Source organism: Strigops habroptila, chromosome 6, assembly GCF_004027225.2.
Source record: "Strigops habroptila isolate Jane chromosome 6, bStrHab1.2.pri, whole genome shotgun sequence".
In the NCBI taxonomy this organism is placed as follows: Eukaryota; Metazoa; Chordata; class Aves; order Psittaciformes; family Psittacidae; genus Strigops; species Strigops habroptila.
The window spans coordinates 20,910,940-20,934,339 of NC_044282.2; the positions used below are offsets into that span (position 1 = coordinate 20,910,940).

The following is a 23,400-nucleotide window of genomic DNA, read 5'->3' on the forward strand; positions in this document are numbered from 1 at the left end:
AACAAAAGCAGATCATCAATTGATTTTTACAAAGGCTGCGGAATGACAATTTGACAGTAATTTGGAGCACATATCGAATGCACATAGCTTGAACTTGAGACAGTAGCCTAGACAAAAAGGACACTGTTACTCAATGTTCTCTGTCCCCTTCAACAAATACTTGTCCCTCTGCAGCTTTAAAATGCTCCCTGCTGCTGGACAACCTCTGTGAATAATAACAAAGTTGGTTCTGTAATTTGTCTCACTTTGTAGGGATGTGTTCATACACAGCATGTCCTATTTGCTGTCTGAAAGCCTGGGTATGGTCTATGCCAAGCGGAGAGAGATGTACCTCCAAACAGTGGTATCTTCCGTGTATCTTGGACACCTGTCATAGGAGTGAATGTGATAGGCTGGATCACCTGGGGGTATCCACGTCTCCGCATGAATTATAGAATGATCCCAGCAGACTAGATCAAACACATAACCTTTACAAAGCTAAATTTAAGTAAGATGCATCTGTGATAACTCCAGCCTCTGCGAGATGGCAATGAGCGGACTAAGAGAAAAACTTAGTCCTAATATCTGTCTGTATTCTACACCGATGCAGAACTCAGTCTCAGTACAATCTTAAACACAGGATAGGAGTGATTCAGCCAAGCATAGAACTCTGTGCAGATATCTCCACTTGTTGCCTGTTTTTTCTTTATAGTCAATAGGCAGAAACAGAAACTTCTCCATCTCTGTTCTTAGGTGACATATTTAATGCTAAAGTAGAAGTCTTAAATAGGTTAGATAAATTGCCCCTTTCAAGTGTTCCCTTTTCCTTCATTACATTCGGAAAGGGAGAATAGCATGGTATGTACAAAACCTAAGATGAAAACAATAATGCAAACAAAATAAACCTCAAAAAATCACTGTCATGCCTAACCTATTTTCTGACTCAAACTTATTCATAGTCTTATTTCTACATCTTTTTTTGTAGTGGGAATCTAAATTTTGAGGTGGCCACTGCCGGGGAAGGTGATTATTAAAATCACCTTCATAAGCACCCTGTAGCTAGCACCTGACTGTAGGACAGAAGTGAGGTTAAATGAGGCAGAAAGGCATAACCACCGCTGCCACTGAAAACTGAAGAGCCTACCTTCTTCTTCCACAGAAGTAGTGCCTTGAATTGCTACTTAAAAATAGGACAGTGGCACCCTGTGCACATAAAAATTGTCTGTATGTACATGTATTTCTGTATGTGCACACATGTGCAGGCAGCTATATGAATCACTTACATAAACTGGTCACCCCGGCATGTCTGCTTGTGGAGAGCAGTGGCCTGTCTGCCGCTACGGTTAGCAACAGAGGAGCACTCAATCCTAAATGTATGGACTGATATATTTTGAATTTATTAAAAAAAATTACAGAATTTATATTGAAGTATATACCAAAAGTACTGTAGATGTCAACTGTTTTTAATCTTTTCTGGATTATTTAGAATTATTTTTTGACCACCTAGTCAGTCAGCATCGCTCTTTTCTACTGCAACTGAATGGTCACAAGTACCACCTAACATGGAGCATCTCTGGACACATGAGGAAGCTAGGTGGATGGACCGCGATGGATTTCAGCATTGCCGCAAAGAGCTGGGGACAGAAGTGGTGGTTGAAAGCACAAGTGCTTGAGTGTGTGTACCGAATTGAAGGACATGGAAGCAGAACACAACGCTTGCAATATGCCTGTTAGGGACCCAAGAGGCACTAAAGTTCGCTGGAGCAGGTACTCATTAAGATCAATTAAAATCAAGGCTGCCCTTACGACACGCCGGGGACTCAAACCACCACGTTAAAAGCATGACCTGGTTGGGCTGGGACTAGGCTTAAGAACCGCCCGATGAAAAGCTTTGGCAGAGACCAGGCTGGGGCTTCCCATGGGCAGGCGGGCAGCGCCCGCCTCACCGCAGCCCCCAGCAGCTGCAGAGGCAAATCGATGCAGGGCACAGAGGGCTGGATGACAGTCAATCACAGCACAGTCGCCCTGCACCGCCGGGCGGTGATGACCGGCTGATCGTGCAACTAAACCAGGGGGACGCCGGCCCGGCCGCTCCCGCCGCCTCCCTCCGCGCACCGCACCGCAGCGCGCGCCGCCCACCGCCGCCGCTAACGGCCCGCCTGCCCGCGCCGAGGCGCGTGCCCGCCGCCGCCGCCGCCGCTCGCGCCCGCCGCCCCGCCCCTTCCCCCGCCCCCGCCGCCGTTGCGGGGCTTCCGGCGGCGCGTGTCGCGGCGGTGGCGCGCGGCTCGAGGCGCTCCGCCCTCCGGACGGGGTAGGGTGGCGGCTCCGCTCGCGCGCGCGCGGGGCGGGGGGGGGGGGGAGCCGCGCTGCCCACCGGGGCCCCTCCCCTCGGGACGCGGCCCGGTGAGCGCCATGGCGGGCCCGGGGGCAGGCCCGTGCCGTGCCCGTCCTGGTGCCGGTCCTGCGCGGCGGGTGCGCCCGGCCGCAGGTGTGTGCCCGCCCAACGGCCCGGCCGCAGGGCCGCGTCCCCCGCCGTGGTTGTCGGTATCGGGGCGGGCTGCCGTCTGGGCGGCGGGGAGGGGACCGGGCGGCGGTGGCGGCGCCAGGCAGCCCCGCCTTCTCCGCGATGCCCGTGGGCCTGACCCGGGGGAGGTCCGCGTCGGCAGGGAGCGCGGGTGCCCCGAGCGTGCGACATGAGGGGAGCAGATGGGGCACGGCGGAGGAGCCCTCGTAAGAGCCGGCAGCGCCGGAGCGTCGTCTCCTGTGCGGGACCCCGTAGCGCCGGGTCCCCACCGGGGCTCAGTGCTGCGCTGTACCTGTTGTGTCGCACGAGTTACACCTCCCTGCCCCAGCTGGCCCGTCACAACACGGCAGAAGCGCAGGCGGGAGCTCAGCTGGCAATACTTATGTATTGGTTATTTTAGGTACGTGCTTCTCTTGGTGTGACTCGTTATTTATCATAGCACAGGCCGGTGACTGAACGGTGGAAGGCAGCTCCGTGGCCTAATACGCGCTGGTCAGGGCAGTGAGGAGGCAGCTGACCAGCAAGTAAATGCCATACAGAGTGTGCCTGCATCGAGAGACAGTACAGCGTGGTGAGGAGAAAGTGAGAGCACAGGTGCACTTCATTTGATTATTGAGAGTAGCACTGAATGGGGATATTATTATTTTTTTCTGAATGAGGAGGAGAGTTTCACCATAGCTGGAAGGGCAGCTGGTCAAAATGAGGTGGTCTAATGCTGGTAACTTTAGGCTCTGTGTAGAATGAGCTGTTTTAAAAAAGGGGCTACCTGATGATGTACCCATATTGAGAAACAATGCCTTACGTGTGAACTGTGTGCATCAACAACCCCCAGAAAGCAGGGTGGTCACCTGGGCCATGTCACAGATGCCTGAGGAACTTTTGTCTCCGTTGTGCTGTGATGCTACACTGTGCAGTGAGTTCTGGTCCTAGCAAGAAGGAATGGGCAGCCAGTGAAGTAATCTGAAATTACTGGATTTTGTGTGTTTTGATGCTCTTGATGGCAACACAAGCAAGATATCAGGTAGATATAATTGTCATGATGTTCCATTATTTTTCAAACTGTAAATTTGCAAGTCCCAAATGGCTGCTCTTAGTGCCGTAACACATTACAGGAAGAAACACAGCAAGTGGGGCCTGAGTTTAAAGTGTTCTCGAAGAGTTTATTATTTTTTAATTAATATTATCTTCTGGTTTCAACAAGTTGAGTGTAGATGTTGGTATAATCTAGGTAATTAACAGTGAGAGATACTAACCTGTGGTAAAAATACACTGGTTTAGCCTGTAATGTACGGATCCAGTATTCCCTCTGTTCATTAATGTACAAAAATAATTAAGAGGTTTCCCATTTACCATCTTTTGTCTAAGATGCGTATATTAAATTGCATTACTCTTTCTTCAGAGATAATGCTATCTATTGCTTTTGTCATTTTATATGTTCTTTGTAATTTGTCAATGTTGTTGTTTCTTTTATAGTCAAATGAAAGAAAACTCTGCACAGTAGTCCCAAGCGTTAGATTAGCAAAGCTGGTGTAAAGAGGAATTATTACCTCTCTGGATTTAAAAATCAAACCTGATGTGTATACATGACTTGTAGGTACAACATGTGCTTTTCTTGAAATAGTGCAAGTTCTTGTCTAACCCATGCTTTGCCAGGGATGGCTAAGGGCATCCTTTCAGGAGGAAATATGCCATCTTTCACTTTTTTTCTGTATCTCATACGTGTTACCTGTTATGTTTTCGCACACCCCCTTCGCTTTGCAGCCCCTCCAAATCCTCAGTATTTTTCTATATATTTCCCACCTTTCTTCAGCAATCTGATTGGTGAATAACTATGTAACCATGTCCTGCTTCTGCTCTCCTGGGGTGAAATTGTAAATACTGAAGAGCTGTGTTTGCAAAACCTACCAAAATGAATAGGTACAATAATCATTAACAGGATGGGTTGCTTGAAAGCTGGAAAATAGATTTGCGTACATAAAATCCCTGTGAAAAGTCAAAACAGAAGAAGACTGAAGAGATCGAGTGCTTTTGAATGCCTTAGTTTAATTAATGCCTGTTCCCATGAAATCTGTACGGAAACCATAAGACATTTTCCCTTATATAGGTTTGTTTTGTTTGAAGGAAGCAAGTTACAGTCTTAGAGGACTTTATGCATAGCACGAAGGGAATAAGGGTTAATCATAATAGAAAAAGGGTATTTGCTCATGTAATTGAAATAGCTGTCAATTAAATAACAATCTGAACAGGAGATACTATATAAGTAAAGTGATGGGCTATAATGTATTTTGAAAGAAGGTGGCATCTCTCTCTCCTAGGAAAGTTTTATTCCAGGTCTAGTCTAGTCTGGTTCTCTGCAGTCCTGTCTATATTGTAATCTCAGAGGTGACATTTCCGTGGCCCTTTGAGCTGGTCTGATTTGGGAGTCTTGCAGTCTTACTGCCTCTTAGAGCCTGCACTCCTTTTGTGTTAACTGGCAGTGAGTCGTTTCAGGGAGATGAACACACTGAACAGTACACTGGGTTGCAGGAGTGGTTGGTGTCTGGCTGGACGAGCCCCTGTGCTTCTCAGTAGTGCCAGCTGGAGAGGTGGCTGAGGAGCGGAGAGGGATGGGTCTGTGTGGGGCATGAGATGGGAGGCTGCTTTCTGTTTCTGACTGAACCGTTAACACCCTCTGTGCTAGTCTGTGGTGGCCACCGGAGTTCCTGATATTTGATAGTGCCATTTCAGTCTGTTTAGTGATATATTGACAGAAAAAAAAAGATTATATGAAAGAAGCTGAATAAAAGAAAATAAGTAGAAGGCTGCTTCTTGGGAGGAAGGTAATAAGACACAGTTAAAAGAAACCTTTATTAAGCTTCAGTTTGGCATAATTATGCCTGTACAAATGAAAATTAATAATACACAACAGGCCAAAGATGCTGCCAGAGATTGAAAGGTATAGTTGCATAGGCCTAAATGGATGTCTTAAAAGTAACCAAGCAGTTTGGGGGAGGGGGTATTTTTCCACATAAACTTTGCATGTACATGAACTGCTCCACTCCAGAGCTGTTTATCTTAATGCTTTGTGTAGGCCTGAGTCTGCATTTTTATCTTTTTTTTGCAAAGGTAAGTCCCTTTAATTGGAAACCAGCTTGACCTGTGGTAGTTCCTGAAGAAGTCTCTCTATATTATCTGGCCCTACTGATCCGTATTTAATGTAATTCTTTCACTGGATAAAGGTTATCCTTTAACCTTCTGAACTATTTTTCATTGGTCTTTTAACTGTACACAATTCTTGACGCTTCTTTTAAAATGCCAAAAGAAGAGTTCTTATTTGTATTGTCCTAATGCTTATTTTCCTTCTTTTATAATAGTTTTCTCTTTCCTCTTAGTGGAAACTAATCTACAAAATTCTGTATTGCTTTTAACTCTTCGGAAGTAGTTTACCTCCACTTGTATTGTTTAGACTAATACATTTTTATGAAAGCTGTATGCTCCTCTCTGTTTCTTCCTACTTACTTACTTTTGAGCCTGTTGACCAATGTAAGCCAGAATCGACGAAGTGGTGTCAGTGTCAACAATACCAATTTTTTCCAGGTTTTATGAAAATAATTTCCATTTCTGCTAATGGAAAATCTGCAGCATAATTTCAAGTTATCTGCTCTGTTAGACCTGGCTTAAACTGGCCAGCTAGTTGATGTCTAGATCTGAAGCAGTTGCCGATTGAGCTGCTCTTTGACAAGCTGATAGGGAGCACAGCTGGGTTTTACAACAGTGCTGTAGGAGCTCCGGGCTGTGGCCAGAGGAAGCCTGGAGTTTGCAATGCAAACATGAAGTGCAGTGTGTATGTGAGAAATGTAGGATGTGTATATGAGATAAGTGATTCGTACCTGATCTTGAAGTACCTCATTCTTAAAATTGAGCTCTGTAAAGCTATAATTTCCATGGAGCAGCCTTCAAAACGTGTTAATTAGTGAAATTTTGAGTTAGAAGCTGGTGTATATGCTGGTTTACATGTGATTCCAGGGTTTGACAGCAGTAAGTTTGTTGAAGTTTAATGTCTGTTGGCATATTCTGTAAATAGATTTTTCTTTTTAAGAGGGAAAAATCCAGGAAGAGGATGTATTTGTAATCTTCATTTACATCTTATAGCAGCTCCATGCTGAAAAGGTAAAATAACAATTTTCAGTTTGGAGTTTCTTCTTTTGTTTCTTGGGGTGGGGTTTTTTTGTGTTTTGTTTTTTGGTTTGTTGGGGTGTTTTTGTGGTTTTTTGGGGGTGTTTTTGTAAGGAGGAGAGGTTGGGGGTTGTGGTGCTTTTTTCCCCATGCCTTTTCTAAAAGGTGGTTCAACAGGATGTTTGGGGGAAATGTGACATTATTGGGTTTTGGCGTTCCAGGAGAACTTGAAGTGGATCCAGCATACTGTCTTATGCATTCCCTTCTGCACTGAATGTCAGGAGTAATTCATGTTGTTGACAGCTATGTCAACATGTGAAACTGAATGAAGGACAGGAACTAAACAAAAAGCTAATAATAGAAGAGGCAAGAAAGTGGGAAGTGAACACTTCGTTAGTAAACTTTCTCGCTGTCACAAGTAAGAGGGTCAAATAGTGCAGCCTGTCCTTATCTGTTACCACAAGCGCCTTTTTGTTGGCAACGTTCAAGCCAGAGAGCTGTTTATACATCTATGTGTATTTTGTGAGTACAGGAAGCAAGCAATTTACCCGAGAAACACACACAGTGGGTTTATATAGAGGCATACACAAGTAATTTTGATTCATCTCCATTTGTTCAGTTATTTATCTTACTTTAAACTTATGCTTTCAAAAGCTCTCTGAAGACTGGTCTCACTTGTACCCATTGCACAGATCAGTTTGTCTGCCAGGCAATATGAGGCAACATGGTAGTTGTTGTTTGGTGCGTCTTCTGCAGTAGAAGAGTCAGCTCTGTTGGTTTAGTGATTACCTCACTATGCATCCTTCGGTAAACTAACCGGCCACTCCAGTACAGGCTGTTGAAGAAACGTTTATTCTATTTTGAGACATGCTTAGTCATCCCTGTTTTGGCCTCTTAACAGGTTACAAGCATTACTCGTTTTTCTTTTCTAGTAAAGCTGATGAACAAGTTAATCAGAAGGCCAGTTTGTGAGAAAGTTTGTGGTGCTGGAGGATGTGAATTCTGGAGTGCTGCGTTATTGCCCAAGTGTGTTGTGTACTGCTAGCAGTAATCAGAGAAAACCTTCTGCGTTCCTTGTGTGTTAGTAAATCTAACAGTTTACATCATGCAGGTGTGGAGTGGCTGCTAAATATGGGACAAGCATATGTAAGAAGATCTTTATTAATAGGCAACATGATACAGCCCAAGGACAACATTCAGCTATAAATATTTCTTCACTGTTGTAAATAGAAAACTTTACTAAAGAGACTTGTTTTCAATTTGGCTTTCTCTAATTGCTAAACCTGCTTGTATGTTTGTCTTGTGATTTGGTGTAGGCTGTGTGAACCACATCTGTACCTTAATTATTAGTATGTTTTGTGTTGATTTTTAGGTGGCCTGGCAGCATGCAGATCTAGTACATTTTGTGTTTAACTGAGTGGTCACATAAATTAAAATGTTTTCTCTTATCAGAAGTAAAATGCTTTCTATGGGGACTTCAGCTTCTGATGCCAGGACTCTTTTGAAGACTTACTTTGTTGCTTGGCTTAAAGGAAGATGATGTTAATGAATTCTGAGCATCCTTCAGGAGGCTGGTGATCCTTCTATCATTGGTGAATGCTGTCATGGACATCTTCAAAGGGTAAAGACAGTATTTTTGTGAGTGTTTCAGGCTAGTGCTCTGATATAGGAAGCAGTGGGTTAAGTTTTTGGTTTATGTTAACTGCCCAAAGCATGCTCTTTTCACTCTCAACACTGTTCGCAAATCATGGGAACAAATTAGAGATAACAGTTTGCTGGAGCAGCTGTCCAACTTTCTGCATGAGCTGTCTTTGAAGAGTGTATTTACTCTCCAGGTTCTAACATAATGTAGATACACTTGAGCTAGCTTTAAATGAACTAATTTGGGTCTGGCCAGTCTTACTGCAAAATATAAGCAGTGAAGTAACTTAGGTTTTGTTGAGCTGTGTACTGCTACAGCCTTACCTGAGTACTTTGTTTAGAAGTCAGTTTTACTTTTAAGTATTTTAAAGCTGTGCTATGGATAATTTTAGCTGTACCTTCAGATACTCTTCTACAGTTGTTTACTGCAAAGCCCATATTTCATTTCATACTTGATTTCGTTTCCATAAGTTGGTTCAAGGGTTTTTTCTCTCTTAATAAATCCCTGAAAATAATGCTTAATTTAATCATTAGTCTTTTTGTTGCTTGAGGGCTAGTTTTGGCTAATGTTTCTTCATAGTCTTTTTTTAAACACAGTAAATGGGAAGACACACTTAATAGCCTCCAACTAAATAATTGTCTTAAAATAAAATGTAGTAGTTTATTACTGTTTTAGTAGCAGTATTTTGTTTAAGACAATATCTAAAGGAGTACAATTTGCTTTCTAAGAATGTTTTATCTGCCTGCTATGTTTATTCGTTATGTTTTATCAGCTCTTTTCCAAAACACCACAAGCAGTTAATGCACCTTATAAAGGACTCCTGACCTTTTGCATCTTCCCAAGTCAGATCTAGATGTCACCAGTGTTTCCCATGTTAACAGTTCTGAGCATGTTTTACTATATGTGCCTTCGGCGCCGAGCTAGGACAGCAACGAGAGGAGAAATGAACAGCCGGAGGGCTATTGAATCAAACACCCGAGCCTTACCTATCAATGTTGAAATAGTTCAGTATGCCAAAGAAGTGTTGGATTTCAGCTCTCACTATGGTAGTGAAAACAGCATGTCGTATACCATGTGGAATTTAGCAGGTATTCCGAATGTGTACCCTAGTTCTGGTGACTTTACTCAGACTGCCGTCTTTCGAACTTACGGAACCTGGTGGGATCGTTGCCCTAGTGCACGGCTGCCGTTCAAGAGGACACCACCAACCTTCTGTAGCCAGGATTATGTGGAACTCGCGTTTGAGGAACCAGTTTATCCCACTGCAGTGCACATTCTGGAAACGTATCATCCTGGAGCTGTAGTCAGGATTTTGGCATGCTCTGCAAACCCTTACTCACAAAATCCACCAGCTGAAGTAAGGTAATTTTTTTTTCTCCTTAATGTTTTCCTGTAAGATGTTAAATGCTACAAATAATGCTGTGTAGCAAACTTTACTTCCTAGTACTTTGTTTTATATCTGATCCACTGATATTTCCTTTATTTCTGCATGTTTTTAAAACTCTGGTGACATGTTTTGGTAGCAACTTGAGATGTGGATTTTTTTTGTAGGAATCAGTGCAGATCCTAATTACATTTGTGTAATGATAGTTTTTGTGTTGGAATTTTAATGAGTAATAATTATTATGTATAAAAATCACTTTTGAAATGGCATTTCTGAGTTCTTCTCTTTCTCTAATAAGAAAAGCAAATTGTGTAGGAGAGGCTGAGGATTCACGGTTGCTATATCGTCCTGCTTCAAGTAGCCGTAAACTCTTTCTTCTCTCTGCATGCTTTAGGTTGTATGTATAGTACAATCAGGCACTATAACTATTCATGTGGAAATGAGGCCAAACCCAGAAGCACAGAACAGTTGGACAAAAGGTGATGCCATTTGTCTGATCTTTATTTTTGGTATGATCAAAGAGTGTGAGCCACACATCATTTTTACACTTGCTTCATAGACTAAAAGAAGCTGATTTGATCCTGTTGGTTTTCCTCATCATGAGTAGGAAGTCATGATGAAATTCCAGTTGTGGGGGAGGAAGATGGGGACCTGGGAAATGGTAAGGTAATAAAGAAAAACACTGTACAAGGTGTGAAACTCTTAGTGAGGAGATTAGGAAATAGAAATGGAAGGAGAAAGAAAACAGGTAAAAGCATAGTGGGGAAAAACATAGGGAAAAGCTATCCATACATGCAGTCGAAGTATTCTGTATACATCAAAAAGATATTAAATAACCCGTAAAAGAAAACTGATAGAAGAAAGACTATTCTGTAGAAAATAATATGCCAAACAAATACTGTACTCCTTTAAAAGGCAGGCTTTGGCGGTATAAGCAGTGTTAGCTTGGATACTAGGTGTTTTTTTTCGTGACTTGCCTTTTACAGATACAGCTAAAAAGCATACTTCTAGGTCTAATTAGTATCCTATGCTTCCTAATACTAGGCCATTGATGTTTATTCAAAATCTCTAGAAAATCAGGTGTCGTGTTATGTATTCAAAATTCCCAATTAGTATATTTTGTGTGGTTCTGTCATGTGCTGTTTTTTAGTGCAGTTGTTTTACAGTGCTCGGATAAATATATACTGTATAGCTCTAAAGTAAACATCCGAGTTCAAGGGACAGTGATAGGTCAAACTAATAATAATAGGCCACCTAACTTCAGAAGTAGGAGTGTGTTTGGCACTGTAATACAGAACTTATTTATAGGATGGTGTGTGGTGAAGGCAGCTTTTAAGACTTTTGAACTTATAATCTAATGTGAAATGACTTTTGGTCACTTACTCTGTGAACTTTCATTTTACTACTGTATTTTATGATGTGGAACAGATTTGTGAAGATATTATTTCTGTAACTTGATAATACTGCTTTAGAGTAATAGTAAAATCGTGTGCTGCAGGACAGTATGAAGGTATAATTCTGATTAATAAGCTAATGCTATTTTATAAAAATGTCTGTTTAGGTTTTGGTTCTTAAAATAATACATTTTCAGTTTTGTGTAAAGACCAATAAGTGTTGTAGGAAAGCTCAAGAAGTGTTAACTGAAAGAGCTATTTTGCAAGCTGCACTAAAAAAAATAAAAAGTAAAATTTTTCAGAGTGCTAAAAGAAAGTGAAAGTAAAAATACTTAAAAATACTAATATAAAACTTCTTGGATGTGGTTTATGACTCTTCTTGGGGTGCGGGCAGAGTCAGAGCTCAGACTTGCTGTTCTTTGTAAGTAAGGATGAAGTTTCTGGTAGGACCCTGCTTTTGGATTTGTAGGCAGGAGTATCTTCTGTTCTGCCTGCCTAGGTTAACAATATCTTGGTTAGAAGAAGGTTGTCTTGGGGAGTCTCAGAACAAGTTGTCTGTGCTGCATCTTCAGGACTCACCAGTTTTGATGGTAGGGAAGTGTTAGAGGGACGGACTTTCTTTGTTTCCTTTTGGCTTACCTTTCCTCAGCAGGACTTGTCTGTTGAGAGCTGCACATTTGGTTTGGCTCCTTTCTTCTGAAAGAGACAAACATGTCTTAACGTCTTGAAGGGAAGATAAAGGAACTCTTTCTCCACATGAGGTATGCAGTATTTTTCCTCTGTTCATTTCCTCCCCTTTATGGGGGGAATATGAAGAGTTGCAAGACTGTGGTCTCTTTTCTGCTTCAGTTCTTGGCCCCTTGTTTTCACTTCCAAAAATTCTCTGAGGTGTCAGCTAAGAATTATTTTTTTTGAAGGTGGAATGCTGCTGATAATCTCGGTTATTCTGTGTTGTACTGATGTTTTGGACTTGAAGAACTGTTACACTATTTCCTTCTATTAAAAAGGCCCTGTCCCAGTTACTGGAAGGACACTTAGAATTTGTCTTCCTCCTCTTGACTATTTTGATGCAAAATTTTAAGTCACCTTATTACCTAAAAACCTTAAAGTGCTGTTTTGTTTGATCTGCTGACTCTGGATCAGTTTCTTTCTGAACACCAATGTAGAAAGGGCAGGTCATTAGAAAGGTTCCTTTTCATCAATTCTTACTTTGATATAAAGAAAAGGCCATATTGGTGGTGGATTCAAAACTGTTGAGAGGAAAAAGTCTGTTGAGACTTGTTTAACTGTTATATTTAATGCATTATACTAGTTGAGCTGAGTAATCTTTTTCTTTTTTCCTTTGTTTAGTATTTAAAACATCAGCTCATCCAAGACTGCTGTGTGCAAAAACTTCTAACCTACAAGAGGCTCTGTAAGGACTTGGGGCACCACAGCCCTCACTCAAGAGGACTTTATTCTTGTAGAAAAGTGGCTATAGCTCGCATTGGCCCATGTGTTGCTGTTGCTCATGTTATGCTTCAGTTGCCTAAAAGAAGGACTTACACAGGTGTTCAGAAAAAGGTCGTTAGTCATGTTCCTCTGTTGCTGGTTAACTGAATACTGCTATCAGTTACAGCTTTGTATGATGCCATCTCAGATCAGATTTATTCAGTCTTTTTTTAGAGGTGGGATCAGTTCTTTAACAGTTAATGTGAAATTATTTTCAACTAACTTCCAGTAGTTTGAGATTTCTTTGTCTTCTCATAGCTTTTGCTGCTTTAAACGCAGAAGATATTACATCACTCTCCTCTGCATAAAACAATTTTTAAAAATCATAGATGTCATAGAAACTGCTGTCTTTACAGACCTTCTGTGCTTTTCGTTACTGCCACTTACACCTTGACTGCTGAGAAGTGTTTGGTAGTTTGTTAAACTACACTAACATACGTTAGTATCCGTGTATAGATTTGTTACATGAATTATCTGAGTGCAGAAAATCCAAGCAAAAATTAATAATCAGAAATCAAGGGAGTAGCATAGAGTCTCAGTTGTTATATTATATAACACCCCTTTTTTTGTGTTGTGTTCTGCTATGATTATTATACTAGTGTAGCCTTGAGATTTTTGTTTTGTGGTGCACATCCTCTGTACTTAGGGTTTGGTGACAGCAATGTGGCCCTCTTTGGGCAGTGGAAGAACTGGCTTAGAACTGGCAGGGACTCTTACCTCATGTAGGTTATAGCGACACCACATATTCATGTGCTTTTATAAAAGCTTGAAACCAGAGATTCCTAACTAGTCTGAGATGTGTGGCTGTGCTTGGGGTGATGTTTCATAGCATATAGGTGCTGGAGAGTGTCCAAAGAAGGGGACAAAGCTGGTAAAGGTCTAGAGCACAAGTTTTATGAGGAGTGTTTGAGGGAGCTGTGGTTGTTTATCCTGGAGAAGAGAAGGCTTGGGGAGGACCTTATTGCTCTCTACAACTACCTAAAAGGAGGTTGTAGCAAGGTGGTGGTTGGGCTCTTCTCCCAAATAACAAGTGACAGGACAAGAGGAAATGGCTTCAAGTTGCACCAGGGGAGGTTTAGATAGGAAAATAAGGAAAAATTGCATCACCAAAAGGGTTGTCAAGCATTGGGATGGGCTGCCCAGGGGAGTGGTAGAGTCCCCATCCCTGGAGGTATTTAAAGACATGTAGATGTGGCACTTAAGGACATGGTTTAATGGTGGACTTGGCAGTGCTAGATTAACAGTTGGACTCGATCTTAAAGGTTTCTAAACCTTTAGACTAACCTAAAAGAATTCTATGATTCTGTATGTCATTACTGCTATGCAATGATTGCTTCTTTAGTAGGTTGAAGAGTGCTTTGTGATTTTTTTGTTTGTTTTGTTTTGTTTTAATTGTTCCACAGATAAAGTGTGACACTGATTAGGTGGTTTCTCATAGGTGAGATACCATGATCATTTGACTGGCTGGGAGCAGTTCCATTATGACTTGTGTGTTCCCACCATTTATTTCTATTTAATTTAATTTATTTCATCTTAGAATTTTGCTAGACGCTCTTTTGAGCAAAACTCCGAGTTTGATTTGCAGATGAACGGCTTGGCTTGGTATTTGCTAGCTTAGCTGTGTTTGCTGCTTGCGGGGTTCTTTCTCTTTCTAAAGGTCTTGAAGGCACCTAAGATGCTGCTGATACCATCAACACATTAGAGTGTGATAAGGCACCTTCAGGGCTGTATCTCACCTATGTGTAACATACAACTTAAGTTCTAGCCATTTGCATCCTTACTTGTAACTTGTTTTGACATCTTCAGGGAAACAGCTTTTTCTTGTCCAGATGCCTGTCATAGAAGAATGAAATCTGGGTTCATGGGACATAGTCATTTTTGAGAAACCCATAAAAAGCTTATGTGGACAGGGCAGTTACTTGAAATATCTCTTGCTATTTTAAATGCCCTGAGCATTCTTGGAGTCCTGTCTGCTCTCTCTGGTATTTCAGAATTGAATTCTCTAAGTAGAAATGAAAATCTGCTGCATATTCCCTCATAGTAATTAGACTGCTGTGAACTCTGCTTATCACCTTGATCAGAATGTTCTAACATTATTCTTATGATTAGTCTTCCCTGCATTTTGTATTTATGAACTCACAGCTGTGACCAGGGGTGGGCTTCCCAGGTAATGTGGAACCTGGTGTGCTGAAGCATCCTTGGCATGTTAGCAGGCAGGAGACATTTCCTTGTCGGTAGCCTACAGATTATTTACAGAGCACTTGCTTGGGTACGAGCAGATGGGATGTATTGTAATCACATGTCATGATTATAATTGTTGCAGAAGTTGCAATTTCAGCAAAGGTGTGATCACATTATTCTTTGAGTTTCCTTACTTTTATTCTCCAAGTTTCCTTATGTTCTCCTTGTCGGTCTGTCTGAAACTTTCCATTCTTTTGGTTTTTAACACAGCTATAATTTTCTTGGGACAGGGTGTTTATTTTTTGTGCTTGAATCACACGTAGTGCTTTATTCACTTTCTACACCAATCTCTATTTCATAATGCAAGAAATCTCAGCAGATTGCAGGCAGAATTTAATCTTGTCTTACTGAAGAGAAATCTGATTACATTTCCTAGGAGCCACTTTTCCAAAGAATCTTCCTTATTATAGATTTTCTTCAGAAGTAACCAGGTCTACTCAGGCATCATCTTAGCCAGTAAAAACCCTTCCAACAGCATTAGGTCAAGAAAAAAATTAAACAAGCATTAAGTATGTGCACTCATTTGACACAAAGCTTGCAAGTATGTTTCTCAGCCTAAAAATCCCTAGACTGTATTATCCTTCACAGAGGAAAATGCAGGGTTTTTTAAACCTTTTTAAAGGTTTAAAAAATGCAGGTTTTGGTTGGTTTTTTTTGTTTTTTTTTTTTTTTTTAACCACATACGTGTGTGGAGTCTTTAGTATCAGAAATCTGAACAGAGTTTCTGATTATTTTCATGAGGTGGAGAGAAATCTAATGGGAAAACTGAGTCCATTAAAGCTGAATGGAAAATAGTCACTTAAAGTCCTCATTTTCTTCAGTCTCTAGAGAAAATAATATGGATGTTTCTGCCTCTCATTCAGGCTTTGAATGGCAGTGTAAAGACTGAGGCTTTCTAGCACATTGCTGATGAAACTTTCTTATCAAAGCACTCTCACTGCAACATCTCCAATCAGCTGTTTCTGCGCATCTGCAAGACTTGAGGACAAGCAATGTCCTACCTTCAGTCATTTGATTCAGCTTGATTTTTTGAGAGCTACCTAGTTAACTCAAGGGGGAGAGGAAAATTCCTTTGACTTCTTTGCAGGTCTTTGTTGGGATTCAAGTTCTCTTTGTGTTGGGTTGAAAGCTTATTGAGCATCTTAAGCTTGAAACAAATGCAGGTAAACTTACTAGGGAAGCTGATTTTGGTACTCGCCTTGAAACCAGGGCCGACTGTCAAGATGTCTTTCTTCTGAACAGTTTTGGAATGGATGATCAGAACAAAAAAAATGCTCCAGAACAGAAGTAGTGCAGTTCTTATTGAAGGCTCCTGGAAATTTAGACTTTTTTTATCCAACTGTGGAGTCTTCACTCCCATTCAGATCACATGTAGTCCATTTAAGTGTCAAAAGTGCTGATCCTAGATGAAGAGACCACTTGCACTTGCAGTAATGGGTATATTTAAGGGTATGTCTACACTCAGGAAGAATTTACCAACCCTGACTCAGAGCAATTGCTGTGGCCTGTTCTTGTGTGTGGTGCCACCACAGCAGAGAAGAACCATCAGATCAACCTGATAGACCTGAGGTTTTCCAGTTTAACCAACAGCTAATTCCTTTAAAGTTAGATTGGTGGGCTGTTGATGAAAACAGTATGACAAGAACAGTGGAAAATGGTCACCGGTCTTGTTCATCGGTACTGGCTATGTAATGTGGAGTTTCACAAGACTGTAAGTTCATGCTATGTGTCTTTCCTTTTCTCTAATTTATTACAAAGAGTGGAAATTTGAGACACGTTTCTTGCTGAAGGTGATTATTGCTCTGCAGTTTGATGGACCTAGACCTTCAGATGCCTTATTTTTTTTCCAGAGCTCTGCTACTGCTAGATAATACTCTCTCCAGAGCACCAAAGGAGAAGTCAATAACTGAGACATATTCTGTTAAAAGTTGATGGTTCAGCGTGTGCTAAATTAGTGAAAAAATAGCCTTGAGTTTCCCTAAGGATAGTTTGAGTGGGTATATGAAAGCATCTAAGCAAAATGTCAAATGGTGATCTGGATGTGTTGAAGAAAGGTCATGTGCATTGCCAACATAAAGTATTTGCATAGGGAATTGACCGATGTGAGCGGGCGTGACAGTGTGACTACATCTGCTACTTTCTGCCATGAGTTGACATTCATTTCCTAAATGAATGAAATCTTCGCTTAGTAATAAGTCTGTCTTATAAGACCTGTTAACCTTAGGGTGGAGTTGTCCACTCTCTTAGGTTGGTACTTTCTGATGTGCCATATATTCACCAGTCCTGCATGTTTGGTTTCACTCCATGACTTTTTCTTTTTTTCCTTTGACATAAGACTTGTGCAGGCCTCCTGTTCTTCTGTAAGGTATTTGTGGAGAGCGGCATGATGTAAGATAGGAAAATCTATCTATGCATACCTGAAAATGTCCATTGTGAAATGGAAGTTTCAGCTGATATGGATTAATTTTCCTATCCTTGAAATAGTAGCAACTATCAAGCTTCTAAGCCTTATTAATATGCGTGCTGTGTTTTAGTGAAAGTCCTTACATATGTTTCCTATGTTTTACTTTCTGTCATGATGGACAAAGTATTTGGTGCTGGAAAATAAAGCATGCATTTGTTGTTTGGTTGTTTGGGTTTTATTTCCAATTAATTTTATTTTTTCCCCCTGTGTGCTCTGCAGTGTATGTCAGTGTTAAGCAATACTTGTAAGTTCAGAGGAGTAGTATCTGTTAGGGAAAGACACGATGCTGAGGTGCTAGGGAGCAGATACAGCATTTCTGAGACCCCGTGTGACAGGACAAGTAGCCTGAGAGAAATCCTTGAAGCCGGAACTAGAGCGATCAGAAAGAGAGGGGGTAAATGTGGAATTTGTCTGGGTTATGCACATGGGATGCAGAACAAAGGAATTAGTGGCAGTGGCTGCTGTAGGCTTCCTTTAGGAATTAAGTAGACATGAGGAGGAAAAGGTGGGCATCAGTGGCTGAAGGACCCCTAAAATCCCTTCACTGGATGAGGACCCACGGAGGTATAAAAAGCATGTTTCTGTTTCCAATGCTATTGGCAAGTTTGGGAGCACTGAAGACCTAATGAGTAGAAGACTTGATTCTCCAGGTTACTCAATTGGCAGCAGATTTCACTGCTGTTTACTGGAGGAGATTTGAGGTCTGCGTGTGTGATAAAGGATGTATGTATGGATGTTCTGTGCGTGCCCTGAACCTCCTTCTGTCAGCGGACCAAAGAGGAGAAAAGCTTTTCAGTTTAGCAGTTTGGAAATTCTACCTTGTTTTGCAAAGGACTCTTTCAAAAATTACTTGAAGAGTCTGTCTTTTTAGTAATTTGACAGTGAATTACTTTTAAAAGGAATAGTTTGCTTGCCTAGACAGGTAAGGTGAAGTTTATATTATTTTATATATATTAAATTATAAAATATATTTAATATATTAAAAAGGTGCATTGCTGCAATTTGAACAGGTTTGATGTTCTGGTGGTGTATTATTATTAAAACCTTTTGTGGAAAATAAGAGAAGTCAGCTGACTATTTTTGGGTTACATGGCAAGATTGCTGCCTGCATACTTACACTAACACACTATCATTGCAAAGTTATCTGGAATCCATTTGTTATGATTACCTGTGAGATGTTAGAACAGCTTGTGCATGAATAACAGTACTCTATGACTATGTACTTGTGACTATGAGTATACAGCTTGGTTTGTTATTTAGCAATGCAGAGAAAATATGCTAAGGCGATGAATCAGTGTGCCCTGTTAAATTCATCTTTAGGTTACTTACAAAATCTAGGGAAATAATAATTTTCATTGTCTTTTCAACCATGTTTCTCACCTGTTAAAGACTTCTAACAGAGATGCCCTCTTGCTGTATTTCAGGAATTGCTTTAGTAACTTTGATTTTGATTGCTATGCTGTCTGTATGTGTGGTTTTTCCTTTACAGATGGGAAATCCTTTGGTCCGAGGCACCTACAAAGGTGAATGGTCCTCAGGCACGGCAATTCACACCTTGTATCAAACAGATAAACTTTCCCACAAACTTAATCCGACTGGAAGTGAACAGCTCTCTTCTGGACTATTACACCGAATTGGATGCAGTAGTACTACATGGTGTGAAAGAGAGACCTGTGCTTTCACTTAAGACTTCAATGATTGATATGAATGATATAGATGATGAGGAGGATGAAGAAAAGTATGGCTGTGGAATGGACACCCTTAATAAACAGTTCAGCGTTGTTACCCTCAGGGAATGGCCGACTAACGGATATTTTGATAAACTGCCTTATGAGGTAAGAAAATCTTGTTTACACTGAATATATTTGTCTTGATTGTTAAAGATGCTTTATAGGGTACCGGTCAAGAGTGTTTTTTCCAGTTCCTTGCATTCTTTTGTGAATCCCCTGCAGTTATTGTATAGTTATGCCTGTATTATGTAAATCTGTTTACTTCCATCCTGAAATAAACTGGGTTTGCACATAGTGGAAAGGAGCCTTCACCTGCTGGTCAGACCTCTGGACTTGGGCATAGGCATGATTATTCCTGCTTTTCAGAGTACTGCAGTCTGCCAGAAGCAGCATTTGTTTACTGCGGTAACTCATCAACTGCTCAGAGTGCTTGCGGCTTGAACTGGGCTCACTTTTGAAAGTAAAGGGAGGATAGTGAGAGATGCTGTCACTGATTGTAGGGCACTTTCAGAAATATGTAATCAAATAGTATTTTGGTTTTGTCACATCTTTCATCTCTAAGTACCCCAATTTGGTACATGAAGGCCATGGTTAGGTGACTGTGTGCCCAAGTAACCTGCAGAAGTTTGCTGTGCTTGTAAAGAGGAAAGAGAGAGAATATAACAACTCTCTCCTATTGCGTCTTCTCTTTTAAGTCTTCATTTCTTGAGTTTGGGTTTTTTTGTTGCTACAGTGGAATAATAAATGTGAGGATACTGGCTTCATCCTGAGTTAGCTCTAGTGGTGGTTCTTTTTCCTCAAAGTCCATATAGTGTGTGTACTGAAGTAAAGAAAGTACTTTGCCTATGCAAAGGTGCAGCTGATTCTAGAACATCTTAAAACATACGACTGTTTGAAAGTTTGAAAATACGTTTTAGTCATTCAAAGAAATTAATTGTAGAGAAAACTTGATTTAAATCTAGGAAATGTAGTTTGAAAAGGCTGGATAAATTGATTTGTAGTATACTAGACTACTAGAGAGATTGATTAATCTCTTTTCTGCCCACATGATTGCACATATTAAGATTATAATTTAGGAAGTATTTCTGTGGTCCTGTTACTCCTATAAACTTCTGTTTCCATGTACTTTATTGTGCTTTTCTGCTTTTCTGTTTGTGTCCTAGCTTCCTTTTTTATTCATTTTTTAACATGTTTGGTTTCATGAATGCATTTATATAGTCTGTCAATACCAAGCACTTTTTTTTTTTTTTCCCTTCTGCTTTGATTTAAAGAAACTGAAGATACGGGTAGAATATTTGTCAGAAAACTACAGAATACTATTTCTGGACTGGTTTTGTGGCAGCAGAAATCCCAGTCTCCTATTTTCTTGGTCCAGCTGGAAGGTTTGGGTATCAGAACAACAAATATGTTGTACTTTGTAGTATGACAATTTTTTTTATCATATCAGATATGGGAACAGTACTCTGCATGCTGGCTTCAAGACTGACAAGTGTCAGGTTTTGCTGGGAAGTGTTCGAACGTTGTAATGAAGAAGTAAGGCAACAACTGCTGACTCCTTCCAGTTTTGATTGGTACATTACATGAAAAATTGTGTCTTTTTAGATGTTCATGTTGACTGTGAATGTAGAACTGTCCTAAGTCTTCATACATATGCCTATTCCTTATTTCAGCTGTTTCAGGCTTTTTCATACTACTGTCCATAATTCACCAAATACACAGGCTGAATGGTCTTCCATGCTAATCTTAAAGTAGGCAGCAGTTCCTCCAGGCTTTGTTTTGCCTTCATTGTCTTCCTGAAACTTCCACAGACAATCCTTTCATAGACTCTGTTGTTTCTCAAAATAGCATTAGGAATGGCTTGCTGCAGTGTGAGCTCTATATTGCTCCTGCTACAGAAGAGAAAAATGGTAGGCTCTTGGGGCACAGACTTCCTTAGAAGAAAGTGTAAAATCTTGGGTGAACTAGTTGAGAGAATTTTCCTTCCCTGCTCATGAACAGTGTTAATCAGCCCTTAGTGGCTTTGATATACTATCATCTGTTCCCCATAATTACCTTAAAATTGAGGAGGGATTTTCCAGGACACACTTCATGTTGTTGTGTTTCTTCCCAGTTATCTTTAGTTAACTTGTGCTGCTCGTGAAGTAGAAGGAGTAAGGCTTAGTCTTAGTTGGCTTTACAGGAACCCTTGAGACCTGAAGGTCTGAACAAGTTAAAAACCTTTGAGAAAGGTGAGGAATACCTACCACACCATAACTCTTGTGCAGTTTGAGACTCACCAAGATGTGCCATGTACCAAGAACTTTTGTTCTCCAGACAGGAGAGTCAGAAGAAATCCTGTGTGCTGCAGTCCAAAAGATTTTTTTTATATATATAATTTTTTTTTTTTTTATATAAAAAGATATGAATAACATCTTTGTCATTCCCTGAAGCCAGTTTTTTCCTAAAGCTGCCTCAAGATTTATGAGCTGCCCATGTCAGGAGAAGTGAATTTCACCACTAAATGTGGATTTGGCACCTATGTTCCAAGAAAACGGGTCTTGAATATAAGATCTGCGTCTCTTAAATGATACTTTGATAAAAGGGCCAGAACAATAAGCAGGAACATTTTCGAGTGTAATACACCTTTTTTACCTCAACAGTAAACTTCTTGCATCTTTCTATACTTGTAGGCTTTCAGGTAGTCAGCAAGATTTTATGCCTCTCTTTAGAAAGAGAAACTCATGAGGGTCCTTAAAAGCTAATAACCATATGGCACAAGATTCCCTTTGGTTCATGGCCAATATACTGACAGTTACTATAGCAGAGTAGGCTCTAAGCAATGGAACACAGGAGAAGATCTCTCGAGCTTTAGTCCTCCTGGAGTCTTGATTATTTGATTGTGCAGTCTGTCAATAAGATCCTTTTCTGTTCTTTGTGTCAAGAAGGGGCTTAAAACCTTTACAGCCCTCCATTGCTGAGAGGATCAGAGCCTACAGCCTTGTGATATAAACCCTACTCTGCCAAAGCATGCAATGCGAGTAGAATAAAGAGAAGAGAGACTTAAATGGTTGTTTTGTGAAACAGTTGCAAGATCCACTTTTCATGTGTTCGTGTGTGCTATTAAATGTGTATGCATTTGGTGGTGCAAGCTATAGGATCATGGAACTAGGGACTGGGTTTTCTTAAACTGTGTTGAGGGATGTCAGAAGCCCTAGAATACCATCTTCTTCTTGTCTTCACTCTGCCTTTTTGTGCCCATAACCTTTGTTCTTTACCTGAGCATGCCTTAGTATCAGGTCTGATTGATTAGAGGCTAAGCTATGGCAGCTGTAGCTGCAGAGTGAAGAAATTGCAAGTCATTGATTTGTGTGCTTCTGAATGAGTGGTTAGCAAAGGCCAATGTATTTTCATATTGGAAGGACTTGGGTTGGAGAACTAAAAAGAGGCTATTTGTAGAAAGTGCTGATATTCTAGGTTTGACCAGCAGCCAGGCATTATTTTCTGACCAAATCAAGTTCTGTGTTACTATGCTCTAGACACAGAAAGTCCTTGCTGTTATTCAGCAAAAAAAAGCTTAAAAAAGCCAGAGAAACTTTTCAGTAGGTAAGTACCTTTAGGAGTTACACCATTAGTAAAGTTTTACCCAGTGTATTGAAGAGTGTAATGGAGATCCTTTACGAGCTTATAATTAAACTTTGCAGTGAGTGAGATGTCTGGGGTTTTTTTAAGATCTTATATTTTTAAATTGGCAATTCAAAATATATGCATATATGTAAGATGGTACAATCAGGGACTATGGTGATAATAAGGCACAGATCAGATATGAATCAGGATCTTTTTTGTGCTCAAACAGCACACAGTCAATTTGCATACTGCTTTTTTGTTTGTTGAATTGTTGTGGAGAATGACGATTTGGAAACCTTTCAGGTTTTGGAGGTTTTCACTGTAGTGGGTCTTGTTCTCACCACATCTCTAAAGGTGGCATGTGCCCTGTTTGCCCTGGAAACAGGAAAGAAAATTCTTTTGGCCCATCACAGCCCCAAAAGTGATGTATAAATTCTGTTTTGTTTTCTTCTGCATACTCCTTTGTATTTTTTTCCAATAATCTTTGTTTTTACTGATGGATTTATAAGAAAGTGTGAAACAATAATGCTTGCCATTATTTTTCATAAATGCAAAGTGAAAACAGTTGTTCGTGAGAAACTGTGTTACAAAAGTAGTTTTTGAAGCAGATACTTAATTCTGTAGCATTCTTGGTATCACCATGAACACAGTGTAGCACAATACAGCACATCACGTCACATACTCATTAAGGTATCAAATTGTACTTTGTGCCAGGATACACATACATAAAAAATGAATTTCTGACAGACACCAGACTCCAGACTAAGGGTGATTAATGGCTATTAGCCTGTAA

The 23,400-nt window shown here is 40.5% G+C and overlaps 1 protein-coding gene and 1 long non-coding RNA gene across 8 annotated transcripts in view; both read left to right on the plus strand.

Moving 5' to 3' along the window:
• Positions 1 to 2,238: 2,238 nt before the first annotated feature.
• The window catches only part of FBXL4 (F-box and leucine rich repeat protein 4), a 61,801-nt gene continuing 40,639 nt past the window's right edge, over positions 2,239 to 23,400 (plus strand). The window contains exons 1-4 of one of the 6 annotated variants that reach the window (XM_030489349.1): positions 2,239 to 2,290; positions 8,111 to 8,279; positions 9,073 to 9,662; positions 18,764 to 19,109. In XM_030489349.1, coding sequence (XP_030345209.1) covers positions 9,154 to 9,662; positions 18,764 to 19,109 — 855 coding nt within the window. In that variant the 5' untranslated portion in view covers positions 2,239 to 2,290; positions 8,111 to 8,279; positions 9,073 to 9,153. The other 5 variants (XM_030489353.1, XM_030489354.1, XM_030489351.1 and 2 more) reach the window with 5 other exon arrangements.
• Positions 10,079 to 11,357, plus strand: LOC115609319. Of its 2 annotated transcripts, none has more exons than XR_003991814.1 (2): positions 10,079 to 10,163; positions 10,292 to 11,357. It is a non-coding gene; the product is annotated as an uncharacterized LOC115609319 (long non-coding RNA). The 2 variants fall into 2 exon arrangements; XR_003991813.1 differs by having other exon boundaries at positions 10,086 to 10,163; positions 10,289 to 11,357.